The sequence below is a fragment of the Zeus faber genome (genome assembly GCF_960531495.2).
Source record: "Zeus faber genome assembly, chromosome: 13".
Classification (NCBI taxonomy): domain Eukaryota; kingdom Metazoa; phylum Chordata; class Actinopteri; order Zeiformes; family Zeidae; genus Zeus; species Zeus faber.
In genome coordinates, this window is record NC_137198.1 from 3661559 (window position 1) to 3681479 (window position 19921).

Consider the following 19921-nt stretch of genomic DNA (forward strand, 5'->3'; position numbering starts at 1 on the left):
GTCATAGACCTATCTCTTCTCTCCCAGTGAGTATTTAATGCATTGGTATATGCTCCCTGTGTAAATAAACATAATGGATGGGTTGCTAAGATGATGACAAGTCATTTCTATGAAAGATAGGGAATAAATGAGTAATTGATAGTGTCCATATTAACACCCTCCCCCACTTCCCAATATGAACGTCAAACCATGTTGTGCACATAGTCAAATTCACCAAGAAAACATATGCCAAGAACTTGTGCAAAGCTCAAAGATTAAAGATTCTTACAAGACAAGCTCAAAAGATACTGGTCTTCAACTCTGTGCTTTCTTTCAATGTAGTACTCGTTATTAGATAGAGAGAAAAAGTTCAGGTTGGAAAAAGTATGTTTGGTCTTACCATGAAGGTTTCTCAGAGGCATTGGCAGCTGACTCATATTTAAGTTTAGGAGTGTCTTTCAAGGCATCTGAAATAGGATGCATTTGGTCCACAACTTTTGAGCTTCTGGGCTTATGGTTCGCCAGCAAAGATTTCAAACTCCTTTTCATAGGATGTTGTTGGTTTGTTGAAGAGTTTTCATCATTGTGCGAGTCTTTTGATTTCAGCTTCAGGGCCAATAAATTAGATCCATTGTCCTTGATTCCCTTAGAGAAGGGGTTGTAGCCAACTTTCAGCTGGGCAAACTGCAAGTTTTGGTATGCTGTAACTGCAAAAAACTCGGTCTGAGGAAAAGTAAAAGTAACAGCTTGGCCTCCATTGAGATTTAAATCTTTTTTGCTTTTCTCAAAAGGTACCATGTGCAATCGTGGCAAGTAGCGATGCAGTGGATGTAAGACAATATTTCCCTCCTGATCCGTCACATTGGTAAGCTTGAGTTTGTAGAAGGACACTGGATTTTGCATCCAGTATTCACCCGTTGATGGAGAGTCTGGATGAGCAAATGGTTGACTGTTCACATGGCAGGCTCCCTTCCCAGCAACCTGCCAGTCCTGGCCTGTCCACTTGTAGCGGCTGTTGTCAAGGGGTTGGATATCCATGACCAACGAGTACTTCTTGGCAGGTTCCAGGCCAGAGATGCGAAAGCGGCAGTAAGGAAACATTCTATTGCCTTCTTTTGTCAAGATCATCTCTGTTTGGCATCTGAAGAATTCATTCCACATGTTGTTGTTGTCCAGTGTCACATTAATCCCTTGGCAGGTAGTGTTTGCTGACAGATTGTCCATGATTGGTGCTGACTTTGCAGGGCTTGAATAAAACTTGATGTTTTTCTTTTCAGACTTTGTCATTATGTCGGCCTCTGACACTTTGAAGAATGTCTTCAGCCACTCCACATTTGAAGTTCAGGAGGACCCTGGTTGACCCTGCAAATAGTTCAAGTCGGCTTCCTACAAAAGAAAACAACAGGAGTTTGGTATAAGGAAGACTTCCCCCAGGAAGAACCATCATTCTTTTATTCAAATTATAGACAATTGTTATTGAGTAATTTGCCTTTCCTTCTCCGACGAGACTGCTAATAATCCTATTCAAATTAAAATGGGTCTGGAAGCGTCTTTATCTCATTGTATTAATAAAGTGGTCAATTTCATTCTGCTGGATGAACTTCCGCTTCGAAATCAGGAATGGTGAAGTCGGTTGACCGCAATCTTATGTTACTCTTGGCATTCGAGGGTTTCCTCTCACACTGTAGTTACCGATGCGAGGTTAATGCTCTGTTTTTAAAGGCCATTTCCCACTTGCACTAAAAGCCTAAAGTGCATTGACAATGTTCCGTATTGATGTCAAGTGGGTAAAGGAGCCGGTCTCAATGTTCCGTAAATCTCTCCACTCTGGACCGAGTATCATTTAGGGGAAAATGCCGATACAGCTGTGAATGGAAGCGTGTGGGAATGGAAGCAGTAACATTGCCGGGAAAAGGACGTAAAGTAGGTGGAGCCGCATCAGAATAAAGCACAAAAAGTGGGTTTTTACGAATATTTATTTCGTACAAATATTAAAAAAGTTAATATTTTCTGAAAAAAAAACAAAAAACAAAACAAAACATTCAGAAAAATGGCGAGTCCAATCCCAACCGTGGGGCTCGGCTGCAAAGAGAGGAAACTGAAAAATGTCCAGTCTCTATGGAGACAGGTCTTTATATTCTTAATAGTTATTCTTTTTCTTCTTAAAAATGCCACTCAGACCCTAGACGTGTCTTTCTACAGTTAGGGGTGCGGTGGCGACATCGGGCACAAGCACTTTGCCTGCCCAGCGGAGCCAGAGGGAGCCAGAGGACAGGGAGAGGTAGAACGGGTGCAGGTGGAGAAGGTTCCTTCTTTAGAGTGTAGGACAGGTTGAAAATGATCACACTGATTTAATAACATTGGGTTAGGGTTATTGTGTCCAGGGAGGGGGGCTCTGTCCCCGTGTCTCCACTCCGTCAGTGGAGGGAGGAGTTCTTCTGGGAGGGGCAGGGAAACAGGGAGCACTTGAAGCGCTGGTCTCTGAGAGCCAGGAAAAAAACAAAAACCAAACCCATTTATATTGTATGTCTGTTGCCGACAGATTGTCCAAATGTTGGCATCTACACTAGACATAAGGTACTGACCCTTACCCATTAGGTACTGTATCTGTAACACTGATCTGATGCGGGAACAGACTCCGTCAAGGAGGCTATGTTGGAACGACTACCTATTGCCTTTTCTGGATATTTTTTTGTCCAGCAATGTTACAGATTCCATGTAGGAAAGGGGCCGGGGGAGTCTGTTTGCTCGGCTCTACGTGTGATGAATTAAGGCTGAAAATGCTTCCATCAAGACAAAAATAAACATCTCTCCTTAGGGACACAGTAGGGCTATCTGGGAAACCGAGGCTGGCAGATGTGCACATCTCCCAAAACGAAACCGGACAGTTTGAAGATAGACTTTCACAACCCTGATTAAAACATTACACAAGCAGATAGGGCTTTGGGTTCCCAACTGCGACACCATCACTGTACATGATGGTACTTTATATACAAGTACGTTGGCAGACACCGACGACAACATTTGCACACAACGGGTACTTACGGCCGCAGACGTAGAAGACTGTTTTTGGCCTTTCTGTGCTAACATATCAACTTAATGGCTGAACTGGATTGTACGACTGAACATCTTAGGTGAATACAAGCATCTTCAAAGGCCGACACCTCTTGTTAGTTGTTGTTTGACCGACGGGAGAAAATAAAAGATTATTATGGACACAAACCCATTCTAATGTTAAGAGGCTTTCTACTGGACTTGAACAAAGGGACGTCACGTGGCCTTCACAGCTTTAATGTTTGTGTTGTCGTTCAGCTGCTATTAGTCCACTTAACTGGCTCAGCTTTTCCAAGATAGAGAAAACCAATTCCAACAAAGGGGTTTAACCCTGTGTTTTACACAAGGAGAGAAAACAGCTGCAGCTGCAAGTACAATGCAACTCAAGTTTCTCATAATGGATTATTAATAAGCTCTACAAGATGGGAGTTAATTTAAGGGTTAGGCTAACCCTAACACTAAGGTGGAAGTGGATGTGGTCGTTGATGGAAGCTCCACCTTGAAGCTGCTTCACTTCTTCACCTGTATTAATGAGAATTGTTTTTCTGTATCAGAGAGAGGGGAAGGGGAGAAGGAAAGACGCTAAAACATGAAGCTGCAGCACGGCTCAGCTCCGCCTGTGGGGTACGCTTGCTACTGGGGTTTTGAAAGGAGCCCCCGCTCGGCTAGCCACGCAAAAAAGCAAGACAAAATGTCGTCGCAGGTTCCGAAATGGCACGGGAGCTGTTGTTTTGGTGACGGAAATATTAATAGTGCATCCCTATGAAGAAGAGAACCTGCGCTTCCTCCTCCTGTTTGGGTGTTAGCTTTAGAAAGAACAATAGCTTGCTAGCTTCAGCTCGAGAAGCCCAACACGATGTTTCTTTGATTTCTTGAGTTAAAACATCACAACTAGCTAGGAGATACACAGCCGTACAACCCGCAAACCAATGCCGCTTTTGGAAAAGATTGCAAAAGCAAAATCCTCCAAAGGGACCTAGGTGGTTTTTGATATTTTGCCCTGTTTTACGTGAAGTCGAAGCCAAGTCGAGCGTTCAGATTCGGAAGAGTTCCCGAGGATTTCATTCCAGATCGCTCCATAAACGGCGGACGCGTTTCTGTTCCGTTTCATCCGTGCACCAACATGTTTATAGCATGGCTAGCTGTTTGCTAGCATGACCCGGCCATTTCAAGCAGATAACACGGAGCTGACGCTGTATTACCTGAGGAAGACGGAAGCGTTTGACGCCATGCGATGCTAATGTTCTGATGCTGCGCAGGAGCAGTAACACGTAGAAATCCACCGACTGGGAAAAGTACAGATAGCGGTCATTCATAGTCAGAATTTCCGACAGGTGGCTCTGAGGTAACAGCTGTCGTCGTGGCGGCTCACGGCGCTGAACAGAAGGCCCCTTTGGCAGCTTTTCATTTTAAACACTACAGCCTGGATCTAAAGAGTGGAGCTGCACAGCTACACTGCCCAGCTCCAACAGACACTGCAGCGGCCATGTTTTCCCAGAGGAACATGGAGCTGGAAACACAGAGTTCCCACTCCCTGAAACGCAGCACGTTTTAAACACGTCTACCCCGTGGGAATCGTGGCGCCGCCGTTAAAACACATTTAAAACACGCTCCAGCCCGTTCACCACCACGTTACAGCCCGTTCACCACCGGAGCCCCGAGCCGACGCTGTGTTACCGGAGGAATCCGCCGTTCGACGCCACGTCGCACCGCGTGTTGTGAGGAAACAAGATGGCGGCTCCTCCCTCGGCCTGCCTCAGCCTGTCATGGCCGCGTCAGCCCGAGCCACGCACCATGCCCGGCACACCGAGCCGCCGCCTCCCGGGAGGACAGCGCCGCTTTTCCGGGGAGGATTTGATATCTTCTGCCCTGGTTCTGGTCCCACTTCCGGTGTCTTCCCCAACACGGGGCTCTCTGACCGGGGAGCCGCGTCCTCCACGTCACGCTGCGCCCCGCACTGCGCAGCCTCCTCCGCCATCTTGATACACGGTTCAAACCGCTCCGCCTGGCACCGCTTCACCGGCTCCACATCACCAGCCGCGGGTCCGGAGCCCCGCAGCCCCGGAGCCCCGCAGCCCCGGGTCCAACTCGACACGCGGCGGGTTAGTTCAGGGAACACAGGCGGTTATGGAGGCGTTTCCCGGTGTGTATCGTGGCGTTCGAGTGTGACCGGGGACACGGGCTGTGGAGGGGACACGGGCTGTGGCGGGGACACGGGCTGTGGAGGGGACACAGCGGGGGACACGGTCCGGTATCCCTCCGGATCCAGCCCGGTACCGTGTGACATTCTGCCGATATTAAGACCGGCGGTTCCGGTGCGTTTCCCGGTGTTAATCGTGACGTTCGGGCCGAGGCACGGAGGACCTCCGGACACGGGGATAAAGCAACCGGACCAGATTCGGTTTCGTCGGTGTTTTCAGGCGGAACCGGGCAAAGCGCCGCTGGGTTCCGGGGGAAGCGAAACAAGTTGTAATCAGTAGGTTCCTTGAGGAGGATGGAGCAGCCATTTTAAACGGGCTAATGTTTTGATTCCAGAAGGAAGATTTAACCATTTAATGTCACGTCATGTCAATGTCCCTCCAGGCCTCACGCCCCGGGTCATAATAATAACAACAACAACAACAACAACAATCATAATAATCACAGTTTATTCATTAAAGATCCGTTTTCTGAACAAACCTACTTTACAGGAGAGCTCCGCAGTGAAATGTTCCTCTAAACAGTGATTTTCTCTTTATTTCCAGTTAAACATAGAAAATAGTTTGAAATTAACCTTAAGCAGTGAAAATACTAAACCAGTAAAAAATACTAAACCAGTTAAAAGGAATGTACAGTTTGTCTGGTGTTGATCTTGAGGCCTGAGCTGCATTTTAAAACAAATATAATTAAACTGCAAATAAAACATGTAAAATATGCTAATAGCACATAGTGCATATATTAAAGATGTCTACGACATAAGAACTTTAAAGGTGTTAAAGTGCAGTCGCTTCATTATTATTCAGTGTTACAGTAGATTTACAGCTTCCGCTAAACCCAGTTCTAGCTCATTACACCACATGGAACCCGGCGAAAACGACGTGGCCGCCGGTCCCGGGTCGTGCTCGTCCGTCCTCCAGGATCCAAACCTTAAACAGTCGACTGCTGGAGAGACGTCTCGTGGGTCAGGTTAATGCCCTGTGTGTGCTGATTACCCAGAATGCAGTGCAGGTCAAAAGGGCGCGGTGCATCCGGCGCGTCAGGGTTCTACCTTTCACGCTCCGTGACGACGGATCAGTTCAATTATATAAGTTTATAATTACATAAAGATGAACCCTGCTGCCCCCTGCTGGTCTGGAACCCTAATGGCGGCGGAGCGGCGGGGCGCGGTTCCACTGTCTGTCCACCGGGGGCCCGAGTCACACGTCGATCACTGTGTCGTCCTCCTCGTCGCGGCCCTCGCCCTCCTCGCCGCCGCAGGGGCCCATGATGTAGCGGTAATCCCCCCCGATGGCCACGGCAGCGCCGCAGGGGACCCCCAGCCAGTCCCGTGGCTCCTGCTCCCGCCCGCGCTGCCACGGGACCCCCCACGCCGAGTCCTCCGGCCCCCCGGGTCCTGGCACGGTGTTTAGAATGATCAGATGAGGATTCCAGGAAAACCCTCAACCTTGATTATCCATCACTGGGAATCAATACGAGTGATTGGACCCGAGTCTTTTCGATTGATCGGGATTGAGAGAATGGGCCGATGGCAACCAAGATCTTTAGCAACTTTTTTTTTTTTTTTTAACTACATATTGAAGTCAGCTCGAGTTATTTTCCCAATACTGGATCAATTGAAAAGATTCTGCTGCCGATCACTCGTATTGATTCCCAATGGTTGAAAACAGCAGAGTTTTCCTTTAAGACACGAGATGTGAAATACTAGGTGGTTTATGATTAAAAATAATAGATATAAAGATAATTAGACTTGGAGCCGTCCTCCTGTTTGGGGACAATAATAATTCCACAGAATATCATAGGAGGCAAAAAACGAATAAGTTCATTACTGTTGTACACAAACTATTGTGTGGCTCCTTTGGATACGAGAAGTGAGGAAAAAGGGAAAAGTTTATTAATGCTTTTGTTTTGTTTTCAAACCGAAAGGATGAAATCAGATACTTTCAGTTTGAAAACAAAACAAAAGCATTAAACTTATTTAATCTTATTTAAATAAGATTTAATAAGATAACTTTCAGCTTTGTCGAAACAGAGGTCCGATCTTCAATGTGATGAACCTGCTTATTAGGTTTGACTTTTGAATCTATGCAAATCAGCGCAACGTGAGACTATTGCAGGAAGTTAGAGACTAGAAACAGGAAGTAAGAGTAAAACAGGAAGTTACTGCAGCATTTTGGAATAAAATGTGATGTTATTCAAAACATGTTAAAATACACCAAGGAACATGGGGTTTGATGTGAGCTTCCTGTTTCTAAAAAGGGGATTTCATGTTTTTTTTCTTTTTTTTTTAATTGTAATCATTTGCCCCATTGGAATGCATGGAAGCAGGTTGGAAACAACGTTTGGATAAAAATAATGAACCTATCCTTTGATCAAATCGAGGCGGTACAGGAAGTACAATCCTCTGCTCGTACCTGCTTCCTGCTCGGCTCCCACCGGCTCCGCTCCCTTCTCCAGGTTGACGTAGAGCAGCGGCTCCTTGTGCGTCGCCGGGGACAGACTGGCCCACAGCGCCTCCAGCTGGTAGAGCAGCTGCTGGAAGCTGGGACGGCACTTTGGGACGGGGCTCCAGCAGCTGTGCATGATCTCATAACTGGAGAGATTCATATGACATCATGACTGGTATTAATGACATAACTGGTAATACTAATGTAACATTGTAACTGGAGAGATTCATATGACATCATAACTGGTAATAAAAACAACTGTAGGTACTAATATGACATACCTAGTATTTGTATGTGTGGTAAGAGTGATATTTGACTCTGATTTTAATTTCAAGCCTCACGTGTGATGTGTCACAACCAGTATTTAATCATTTGAAGAACATCTCTAAAGTGAGGTCATTTCTCTCTAAGCCACACACACTGACGCAGGCTTTTACAACTAGGAAGTAAGACTGTTGTAACTAGGGCTGGGTCCTGGTACTCAATACCTTTAAGGTATCGACCAAAATAACCCAATACCAAGTAGTATGGAAACTGACGACAGCAGCAGCTAAGGACAGTCTGTCTTAAAACAGTCTGTTAAAGGACAGTGTCTTAAAACAACAGTCTGTCTTAAAACAACAGTCTGTTAAAGGACAGTCTGTCTTAAAACAGTCTGTTAAAGGACAGTGTCTTAAAACAACAGTCTGTCTTAAAACAACAGTCTGTTAAAGGACAGTCTGTCTTAAACAGTCTGTTGAAGGACAGTCTTAATTGAAACAACAGTCTGTTTAAGGACAGTCTTAATTGAAACAACAGTCTGTTTAAGGACAGTCTTAATTGAAACAACAGTCTGTTGAAGGACAGTCTGTCTTAAAACAACAGTCTGTTAAAGGACAGTCTGTCTTGAAACAACAGTCTGTTAAAGGACAGTCTGTCTTAAAACAGTCTGTTGAAGGACAGTCTGTCTTAAAACAACAGTCTGTTAAAGGACAGTGTCTTAAAACAACAGTCTGTTTAAGGACAGTGTCTTAAAACAACAGTCTGTCTTAAAACAACAGTCTGTTAAAGGACAGTCTGTCTTAAAACAGTCTGTTAAAGGACAGTCTGTCTTGAAACAGTCTGTTAAAGGACAGTCTGTCTTAAAACAGTCTGTTAAAGGACAGTGTCTTAAAACAACAGTCTGTCTTAAAACAACAGTCTGTTAAAGGACAGTCTGTCTTAAAACAGTCTGTTAAAGGACAGTCTGTCTTAAACAGTCTGTTGAAGGACAGTCTTAATTGAAACAACAGTCTGTTGAAGGACAGTCTGTCTTAAAACAACAATCTGTTAAAGGACAGTCTTAATTGAAACAACAGTCTGTTGGAGGACAGTCTGTCTTAAAACAACAGTCTGTTAAAGGGCAGTCTGTCTTGAAACAACAGTCTGTTAAAGGACAGTCTGTCTTACAACAGTCTGTTAAAGGACAGTCTGTCTTAAAAAAACAGTCTGTTAAAGGACTGTCTGTCTTAAAACAGTCTGTTAAAGGACAGTCTGTCTTAAAACAACAGTCTGTTAAAGGACAGTCTGTCTTACAACAGTCTGTTAAAGGACAGTCTGTCTTAAAAAAACAGTCTGTTAAAGGACTGTCTGTCTTAAAACAACAGTCTGTTAAAGGACAGTCTGTCTTACAACAGTCTGTTAAAGGACAGTCTGTCTTAAAAAAACAGTCTGTTAAAGGACTGTCTGTCTTAAAACAACAGTCTGTTAAAGGACAGTCTGTCTTGAAACAACAGTCTGTTAAAGGACAGTCTGTCTTTAAACAACAGTCTGTTAAAGGACAGTCTGTCTTGAAACAACAGTCTGTTAAAGGACAGTCTGTCTTAAAACAGTCTGTTGAAGGACAGTCTGTCTTGAAACAACAGTCTGTTAAAGAACAGTCTTTAACAGGACTTTACCCAGCTAGCACCCTCGTATAAAGTCTGTGTGATATCCCACTGAGCGGAATGCGGAATGTGTGAACAGAGCAGGTGATTGTCCGGATCATTCACAGCGGGCGAGTGGGCGTGTCGCCCATTTTTTTATTATCTGTCAGGAAAAATCCGAGCATTGAAACAGTCTAAGTGAGTTTTACTGTTTTCAGAAACTAGAACCGAGGGAGAGCGAGAAAGAGAGAGGGAGAGAGGGCGAGAGTGGGAGACGGCAAGTGGGTGGAGCCCCTCTCCGTCAGACCTGTCCAGTAACTACTTGTGCTGGGATCTCACTTCCCCTCTACAGTCCTGTACAGAGACTCAAAGAGAAACAAAAGGCACGTGGAGCCCAGCTCTGGTTGTAGACATGTCGCTCTGGTCAAACAGAGCAGCACAGCGCTGATCACTGGGAGGAGGAGACGCCCGTGATCTGCCCCACATACCTGCCACTCTATATGCAGATCTTGTGATAATAATACAGCAACAAACACTATAATCTCATAGACAAATTGAGATTTATTTTGTTTCCTTAGTTTCTTACTTGTATGGAAAATGAAAAAGGTAAACCTAAAGAGAATTTGAGTTTGTTTAGTTTCTCCTCCAGGCAGGGGTGCATGAGGCTCCCCTGCCTGTCTTTTTATTTGACATCTATTTATTTTCCTCCGTTTCCTACATGTATCAAACAACATTTTTAGACAACTGAGTTGAGGGACTGTCCTGTTCCTTTCTAAAAATCCTGTCTGTCCCCACTGACGGGATGGTGGAGACGCACCTCTCCCTGCTGCTTTCCGTTGCTTTAGGACTTAATTTAGTTAAAACTGGATCTTTTTGTGTAAATACTTGTAAATAATAAATCCTGCACTTCTGGAACAGTGAGACAGTATTTACCACATTAGGTTACGTTCTACAGTATGTGCGCGTGATTCCCACCACGCGCACGTTTAATGTTGTAAATGCCGTCCCCTCGTTCCAGAAGTGCGGTTGGAATTTTGATCGCCCAAACCTACTGCGGCGTACTAGAGGAGTGAATCTCCACTGGCCCCACAATTCGATTACGATTCACCTGTCAACGATTCTCGATGCATCTCAATGTATCGAATCCCCAATTTTCTATATGGGCACTGATGTAATTTTTTGGTAATGATGGGTCATCACACTCACCCCCAATTCCTTTTTTTGTGATCCAACTGCTCTGTTCTTTCCATGTAACCATATAAGGTCATGTTATTTAGTCCCTTAGCCAGTCTGTGCTTACGTGAGGGTGCACACAATGTTTGCTGGAATTTCCTGAACATAATGATCTTTGTTGAATGTCAATCTTGTGTCACAAAGCGATGTTCAGCTTTTACACTATCCGCAGTAACTGCCCCATTTCTGACATCTGCCGGTAAAGGTCACCACAGAGACCATATAACCAGCCGGCCTCAGAGATCGGGGCTCTCTTCCAGAACAGACCCCTGGTGCATGTTCTTCAAACTTTGTACCAGTACTTAATAAATACTCATCTTCTAATCACTGTCTTTGTCACCTCAGTCGAGCCGTCCAGTCCAAGCTTACTTAACCATCAGCACCAAGGCCTGCGCCAGGGAGAGGCTCAATATGATGGTGAACACTGGGGCGAGCAGGTCGGCACAGGTCTTCAGAACACGTCCGGGGATGCCGTCCGGACCGGCTGCTTGCCTGGTATTCACCTGTCTCAGTGCGCTCACCTCCGGCGGCGGAACTCTGATCCGTGGTGCCAACCAGGGGGCTAATGCAAAAGCATCAGCATTCACCTAATCGTCCACGTTCCCCGACACGCGTCACGGCGCGGCGTATGGTGTGCGGTGTGCGCATCCTGTGCGTCCTGTATGGATTTGTCAACCCACGGTATCGCACCGTGACCGTGTGAGCCACATCTTCCACTAGCTAAGCAATGAAGTTTGTCACCACTTGACTTCTGATTGGCCGGTCCAGCACCTGATCTCCCTCATCACCGGAGCTTCCCGAACACGATGGAGATAATTTAATTTTGTGTAGGCTGTTATTGTGATCACCATAAAATCTGTAAGTTAGAAATATTATATTTATATTATATATTATATATTATATTTCCAATCTCCCGATTATGTTCCGTCACTGCATCGATGCAGAATCGTCTGCATCCGCATCGTGATGCATCTTAAAATCCAGAAATTTCCACACCTCTACTGCGTGCTCCTTTCTGCTTTCTTTATTATTCCTTTCCACTCTCTTGTTTATACGTCCAAAGACATGGAGTATCAATGCAAAAAAATTAATAATAATTATAATTATATATATATATATATATATATATATATATATATATATATATATATGTGTGTTAAGTGACTGTTCAGAGAGCTACGCATCCAAACGGTCGCTAAACAGGTAGGTTGTTAAGTGAGGAGTACCTGTATATATATATATATATAGAGTGAGAGTATACTGTATATAAAGATTACATGTAGAGTATATATAAATATAAGTAGAGCATGTAGAAACATGTAGAGTATGTATAAACATATGTAGAGTATACATATGTACAGTATATATATATATATATATATATATACACGTAGAGTATGTAGAAACATATGTAGAGTATATATATGTAGAGTATGTAGAAACATATGTAGAGTATATATATATATATATATATATATATATATATATATATATATATATATATATATATATATATATATATACACACGTAGAGTATGTAGAAACATATGTAGAGTATATATATATATATGTAGAGTATGTATAAACATATGTAGAGTATATATATATATATACACACGTAGAGTATGTAGAAACATGTGTAGAGTATATAGAAACATATGTAGAGTATATATATATGTAGAGTATGTATAAACATATGTAGAGTATATATAAATATGTCGAGTATATATAAACATATATAGAGTATGTATAAACATACGTAGAGCATGTAGAATCATATGTAGAGAATATATAAAAAAAGAGTACAGAGTATATATAGATAGGGTACTGACATGTCGTCCCTGCATCCCGCCGGCTGCTTCAGGCGCTCTCCTTTAATCAGGTATTCGTAGATCTCAGAGTTCTCCACCCCGGGGTACGGGGTCTGGCCCCGGGACATGATCTCCCACATGGTGACACCGAACGCCCACTAGGGGGCGACAAACCACAGCATCACATCACTTCCTCCCACTTCCACCTGCAGCAGAGGGCGCTGCAGCATTCTCATCACATCCCATCAATCACTGCAGGTTAGATCCATTATGCTGACTTGATTACTCCATGACAGTATACTGTACTTTAATAGATTTTAATATACTTTACTGTACTTTACTGTACTGTACTACACTTTACTACACTGAACTTTGTAGGGCTGCAGGAACACAATTTGAAATTCAAAAATCACTATTCCAATGCTGAAATTGCAGTTTGATTGTGTATTTCTTTTCTAAATAAATAACTGATTATAAATGTATTGGCTGACATTAGCCAATCAACTCACGTGTGATGAACGATAAAGTTCAACATAAGTTGATCCAGTTTGTTGCACGGTGAAATGTTTTCCCGGTAACGGTGCCAAGTCGGCGGAGACGCTGGACGCAGCGTCTCCCGCTCCTCCGCTCGCTCACCGTGTACGAGGCAGAGCGCTGAGCCCGTGGCCACAACGTTCACTAATTCCACAGATGTGGTGATGAAAGTGGGAAGGAAACACGACCGTCACCAACGGAATGTCCGCTAATGCAGAGCCTCGTAATGCCCCCCGTTCTAAATTTGATCATTAAAATGTTGAATATATTTGAATATTAAAAATAATAAAAAATACAAATTTGAATGGCGTTATAGAGGAATATCTGCAGCCCTAGTATTTTACTATATTACACTGCATTTTACTATACTGTACTTTATGATACATTACTGTACTTTACTTTATTATGCTTTACTAAAAAAAAAAACTTAACTGTACTATACTGTACTGTATTTTACTATACATTACTGTACTTTACTATAGAAAGACCAGAGATGGTAGTAGCTTGTTACTTGTACACGTTTACATTGTAAACGGATTGATTCTATGATTAGAATCGGGACTCGATATTGATCAGATCGTCACAAAGAGCAGCCAGACAGGCAGGCAGGCAGCTATACAGACAGTTAGAGGGAGAGACAGATAGACAGACAGACGGTACCACGTCGCTCTGGCTGGTGTAGACGTTGTCCGCCAGACTCTCCAGAGCGATCCACTTGACGGGCAGCTTGGACACGGAGCCCTGGCGGTAGTAGTCCCCGCTGTAGATCCTCTTGGAGAGACCGAAGTCTGCCACGCACACGGCCATGTCCTCCCCCAGCCTGCAGGGGGCCACGTGAGCAGAGGTGAGAGCAGGTCCAGCAGGAAGAGCCTTCTCCAGGAACAACACACGGGAAAGCTGCCACCGCTTTGCATGCTCTGTCAGCCATGAAGCTGTGATTTAAAAGGGTTAAAAAGGTGGAGACGGACACGTTCTACACTAGGTGGAGACGGAGCCTGGAGATGTCCTACACCAGGTGGAGATGGAGACGTTCTACAACTTGAACTTGAACCAGGTGGAGACGGAGGTTGGAGATGTTCTACACCAGGTGGAGACGGAGCCTGGAGATGTCCTACACCAGGTGGAGATGGAGACGTTCTACAACTTGAACTTGAACCAGGTGGAGACGGAGGTTGGAGACGTTCTACACCAGGTGGAGACGGAGCCTGGAGATGTCCTACACCAGGTGGAGATGGAGACGTTCTACAACTTGAACTTGAACCAGGTGGAGACGGAGGTTGGAGACGTTCTACACCAGGTGGAGATGGAGGTTGGAGACATTCTACACCAGGTGGAGATGGAGGTGGGAGACGTTCTACACCAGGTGGAGACGGAGGTTGGAGATGTTCTACACCAGGTGGAGATGGAGACGTTCTACACCAGGTTGAGATGGAGGTAGGAGACGTTCTTCACCAGGTGGAGATGGAGACATTCTTCACCAGGTGGAGATGGAGGTTGGAGACTTCCTACACCAGGTGGAGATGGAGACGTTCTACACCAGGTGGAGATGGAGGTTGGAGACATTCTACACCAGGTGGAGATGAAGGTTGGAGACGTTCTACACCAGGTGGGGATGGAGGTTGGAGATATTCTATACAAGGTGGAGATGAAGGTTGGAGACGTTCTACACCAGGTGGAGACGGAGGTTGGAGATGTTCTACACCAGGTGGAGACGGAGCCTGGAGATGTCCTACACCAGGTGGAGATGGAGACATTCTACAACTTGAACTTGAACCAGGTGGAGACGGAGGTTGGAGACGTTCTACACCAGGTGGAGACGGAGCCTGGAGATGTCCTACACCAGGTGGAGATGGAGACGTTCTACAACTTGAACTTGAACCAGGTGGAGACGGAGGTTGGAGATGTTCTACACCAGGTGGAGATGGAGGTTGGAGACATTCTACACCAGGTGGAGATGGAGGTGGGAGACGTTCTACACCAGGTGGAGACGGAGGTTGGAGATGTTCTACACCAGGTGGAGATGGAGACGTTCTACACCAGGTTGAGATGGAGGTAGGAGACGTTCTACACCAGGTGGAGATGGAGACATTCTTCACCAGGTGGAGATGGAGGTTGGAGACTTCCTACACCAGGTGGAGATGGAGACGTTCTACACCAGGTGGAGATGGAGGTTGGAGACATTCTACACCAGGTGGAGATGAAGGTTGGAGACGTTCTACACCAGGTGGGGATGGAGGTTGGAGATATTCTACACAAGGTGGAGATGAAGGTTGGAGACGTTCTACACCAGGTGGAGACGGAGGTTGGAGACGTTCTACACCAGGTGGAGATGGAGGTTGGAGACATTCTACACCAGGTGGAGATGGAGACATTCTACACTAGGTGGAGATGCAGGTTGGAGATGTTCTACACCAGGTGGAGATGGAGACGTTCTACACCAGGTTGAGATGGAGGTAGGAGACGTTCTTCACCAGGTGGAGATGGAGACATTCTTCACCAGGTGGAGATGGAGGTTGGAGACTTCCTACACCAGGTGGAGATGGAGACGTTCTACACCAGGTGGAGATGGAGGTTGGAGACATTCTACACCAGGTGGAGATGAAGGTTGGAGACGTTCTACACCAGGTGGGGATGGAGGTTGGAGATATTCTACACAAGGTGGAGATGAAGGTTGGAGACGTTCTACACCAGGTGGAGACGGAGGTTGGAGACGTTCTACACCAGGTGGAGATGGAGGTTGGAGACATTCTACACCAGGTGGAGATGGAGACATTCTACACTAGGTGGAGATGCAGGTTGGAGATGTTCTACACCAGGTGGAGATGGAGACGTTCTACACCAGGTTGAGATGGAGGTAGGAGACGTTCTTCACCAGGTGGAGATGGAGACATTCTTCACCAGGTGGAGATGGAGGTTGGAGACTTCCTACACCAGGTGGAGATGGAGACGTTCTACACCAGGTGGAGATGGAGGTTGGAGACATTCTACACCAGGTGGAGATGAAGGTTGGAGACGTTCTACACCAGGTGGGGATGGAGGTTGGAGATATTCTATACAAGGTGGAGATGAAGGTTGGAGACGTTCTACACCAGGTGGAGACGGAGGTTGGAGATGTTCTACACCAGGTGGAGACGGAGCCTGGAGATGTCCTACACCAGGTGGAGATGGAGACATTCTACAACTTGAACTTGAACCAGGTGGAGACGGAGGTTGGAGACGTTCTACACCAGGTGGAGACGGAGCCTGGAGATGTCCTACACCAGGTGGAGATGGAGACGTTCTACAACTTGAACTTGAACCAGGTGGAGACGGAGGTTGGAGATGTTCTACACCAGGTGGAGATGGAGGTTGGAGACATTCTACACCAGGTGGAGATGGAGGTGGGAGACGTTCTACACCAGGTGGAGACGGAGGTTGGAGATGTTCTACACCAGGTGGAGATGGAGACGTTCTACACCAGGTTGAGATGGAGGTAGGAGACGTTCTACACCAGGTGGAGATGGAGACATTCTTCACCAGGTGGAGATGGAGGTTGGAGACTTCCTACACCAGGTGGAGATGGAGACGTTCTACACCAGGTGGAGATGGAGGTTGGAGACATTCTACACCAGGTGGAGATGAAGGTTGGAGACGTTCTACACCAGGTGGGGATGGAGGTTGGAGATATTCTACACAAGGTGGAGATGAAGGTTGGAGACGTTCTACACCAGGTGGAGACGGAGGTTGGAGACGTTCTACACCAGGTGGAGATGGAGACATTCTACACTAGGTGGAGATGCAGGTTGGAGACGTTGTACACCAGGTGGAGATGGAGACGTTCTTCACCAGGTGGAGATGGAGATGTTCTACACCAGGTGGAGATGGAGACTTTCTACAACAGGTGGAGATGGAGATGTTCTACATCAGGATGGAGAACGAGATGTTCTCTACAGGTGGAGATGGAGACGTTCTACACCTGGTGGAAATGGAGACATTCCACACCAGGTGGAGATGGAGGTTGGAGATGTTCTATACCAGGTGGAGATGGAGATGTTCTACACCAGGTGGTGGTGGAGGCGTTCTGCACCAGGTGGAGATGAGGACGTTCTACACCAGCTCCTATTACTACTACGACTCCTCCATCACCATCGAGAACACCAAATTATCTCCATCTCAGACGCCAAGAGCCATTTGGTGATTCTAGACAACCAGCTCTCTTGCTTCGCCCAAATCACCATGACGACCAGCTCTCCTGCTCCACCCCCATCACCATGACGACTAGTTCTCCTGTTCCACCCACATCACCATGACGACCAGCTCTCCTGCTCCGCCCACATCGCTGCTACAACTGCTTCCCATTTCTGCTGGGGTCAGATCTAAGAGGCTGATTCTCTCCTCCAGATCTCCACCCACTGCTCAGGTTCCAGACTCCACCCTCACTGCACCTCCTACGTAGTCTCAAGGGTCGTTGGTCTCAGTTGAGACTCTTCTTAACTCACAAACTGTAGTAGAACTAACTCTACTAGTACTAATTACCATTACTAACTCTACCAGTACTAACTATACTAGTGCTAACTAGTATAGTAATAATTGTGGTAACTGGTAACTCTACTAGTACTACCTACCACTACCAACTCTACTCATGGTAACTCTACCAGTACCAACTTTACTAGTGCTAACTCTACTAGTACTACCTACCAGTGCCAACTCCACTAGTGGTAACTCTACTGGTGCTAACTCTATCCTAACTCTACAGACAGACAGACAGACAGACAGACAGACAGACAGACAGACAGACAGACACTGTCTCCCTCACATGCAGTTGCGTGCAGCCAGGTCTCTGTGGATGATGTTCTTGCTGCTCAGGTAGTTCATCCCCCTGGAGACATCCAGCAGGAAGCCCAGCAGGGTGTGGACAGGAAGCTCCTGGAGGGGGGGGCGGGGTATTACTGTGTACTACACTGTGTACTACACAGTGTACTACACTGTGTACTACACTGTACTACTGTGTTCTAGTGTTTAGTATTGTGTACTAGTGTGTACTACACTGTGTACTACACTGTGCTACTGTGTTCTAGTGTTTAGTACTGTGCACTAGTGTGTAGTGCTGTGTACTAGTTTATATTAGACTGTGTACTGGTGTTTAGTACTGTGCACTGGTGTGTAGTTCACTGTGAACTAGTGTGTAGTTCACTGTGAACTAGTGTGTAGTGCTGTGTACTAATGTGTACTACACTGTGTACTAGTGAGTAGTGCTGTGTACTAGTATGTACTACACTGTGTACTAGTGTGTAGTGCTGTGTACAAGTGTGTTGTGTACTACACGGTGTACTAGTGTGTAGTTCACTGTGTACTAGTGTGGTCCTTACAAATGGCTGCTCCCCCAGCCGGCTCAGCAGCAGGAAGGTGTGCAGGTCTCCGTGCTTCATGAACGGCAGGATCACCATGGGAACAGGAAGCCGCTGCCCCATCCGCCGGTGGAGGCTCACACCTGGGTGGAGGACAGCAGGCACCATTTTTCCCCAAATCTTTCAGCCCTAACCTCTACCCCATCACCCCACCTCCACCACCCGCACCCATCACACCTCCACCCATCACTCCACCACACCCCTCTACGCCTCCACCCCCGACCCATCACTCCACCACACCCTCACCCCTCTACACCTCCGCCCCCCACCCATCACTCTGCCACAACCCTCTACGCCTCCACCCCCCACCCATCACTCCACCAAACCCTCACCCCTCTACACCGCTAACCCCCCACCCATCACTCCACCACACCTCCACCCCTGTGCTCACCGATCAGCTGGATGACGTTGGGGTGGGTGAAGTCCTTCATGTTCGCTGCTTCCTTCAGACACTGCTCGATGTCAGAGGTGGAGCTGATGTCAGCTGGGGAGGAGGTTACCATGGTTACCCTGGAGTCACTTCCTGTTCCTCCCTACCTAGGAAGCATCCTGCTACCTACCGAGGAAGTGTCCTGCTACCTACCGAGGAAGTGTCCTGCTACCTACCGAGGAAGCGTCCTGCTACCTACCGAGGAAGCGTGCTACCTACCGAGGAAGCGTGCTACCTACCGAGGAAGCGTCCTGCTACCTACCGAGGAAGCGTCCTGCTACCTACCGAGGAAGCGTCCTGCTACCTACCGAGGAAGTGAGGTACCCTCATGAAGGACTGGCGTCCATGTTGCTCAGGTGTGATGTCATTAATATCGTATTCACTAAACTTTCATTTTTCACTTTGTTGACTCACATTTCAGAACCTTCACTGCAACCTTCTGGACGGAGGCGTCCTCCATCTTGAGGTAGGCCTCCCGCACCGAGCCAAACTCACCTATGCGCACACACACACACACACACACACACACACACGTTGACGCGGGGTGGTTGAACATGATGAGAACATTGGGGGCAGGGTGGTGTGGAGACCTTTTCCCAGCAGGTTTCCCAGGCTCAGCAGTGTCTCTGGGATCAGAACGTCCTGCAGCTTGTTCTTCAGGTCGTGGTTGATGCCCAGACTGTCCACTAGAGGGGGCGTGGCAGACAGGGAAGAGGGGGGTGACGGAGGAGGTGACGGAGGACGTCACGTATTGTGATGCGTCTGGGCGCAGACCGTGCGACTCACGTGAGATCTCCTGCCGCTCTGGGGAATGGCGGCTGAAGGAGCGAGCTGCGGTGAAGCTCACCACCGTCTCCGCTCCGGGATCCTTGAACGCCGCTCTGCAGGAACACACAGTACTTCATTAAACACACTTTGTACCGGGCGATTCACACGACACATCCCATAATATTCTGGAAAATAAGGA

At 46.6% G+C, this 19921-nt stretch overlaps 2 protein-coding genes across 3 annotated transcripts in view; both read right to left on the reverse strand.

Annotated features, from left to right (window-relative positions):
• Window positions 1-375: 375 nt before the first annotated feature.
• Window positions 376-1291, reverse strand: LOC307239336 (T-box protein VegT-B-like; the record flags this gene model as incomplete). Its single annotated transcript, XM_080012695.1, has 1 exon — window positions 376-1291. The coding sequence occupies exon 1, from the start codon at window positions 1264-1266 to the stop codon at window positions 376-378; it is 891 nt and encodes a 296-aa protein (XP_079868821.1). The 5' UTR covers window positions 1267-1291.
• A 4373-nt stretch (window positions 1292-5664) lies between these two features.
• tyro3 (TYRO3 protein tyrosine kinase) overlaps window positions 5665-19921 on the reverse strand; it is a 28673-nt gene continuing 14416 nt past the window's right edge. The window contains exons 11-20 of one of the 2 annotated variants that reach the window (XM_080012777.1): window positions 19741-19835; window positions 19545-19640; window positions 19369-19449; window positions 18916-19008; window positions 18486-18607; window positions 17933-18042; window positions 13798-13957; window positions 12625-12761; window positions 7644-7822; window positions 5665-6625 (exon numbers count right to left, since the gene is read on the reverse strand). In XM_080012777.1, coding sequence (XP_079868903.1) covers window positions 6429-6625; window positions 7644-7822; window positions 12625-12761; window positions 13798-13957; window positions 17933-18042; window positions 18486-18607; window positions 18916-19008; window positions 19369-19449; window positions 19545-19640; window positions 19741-19835 — 1270 coding nt within the window. In that variant the 3' untranslated portion in view covers window positions 5665-6428. The remainder of the gene's footprint in view (window positions 6626-7643; window positions 7823-12624; window positions 12762-13797; window positions 13958-17932; window positions 18043-18485; window positions 18608-18915; window positions 19009-19368; window positions 19450-19544; window positions 19641-19740; window positions 19836-19921) is intronic. The other variant, XM_080012778.1, reaches the window with a different exon arrangement.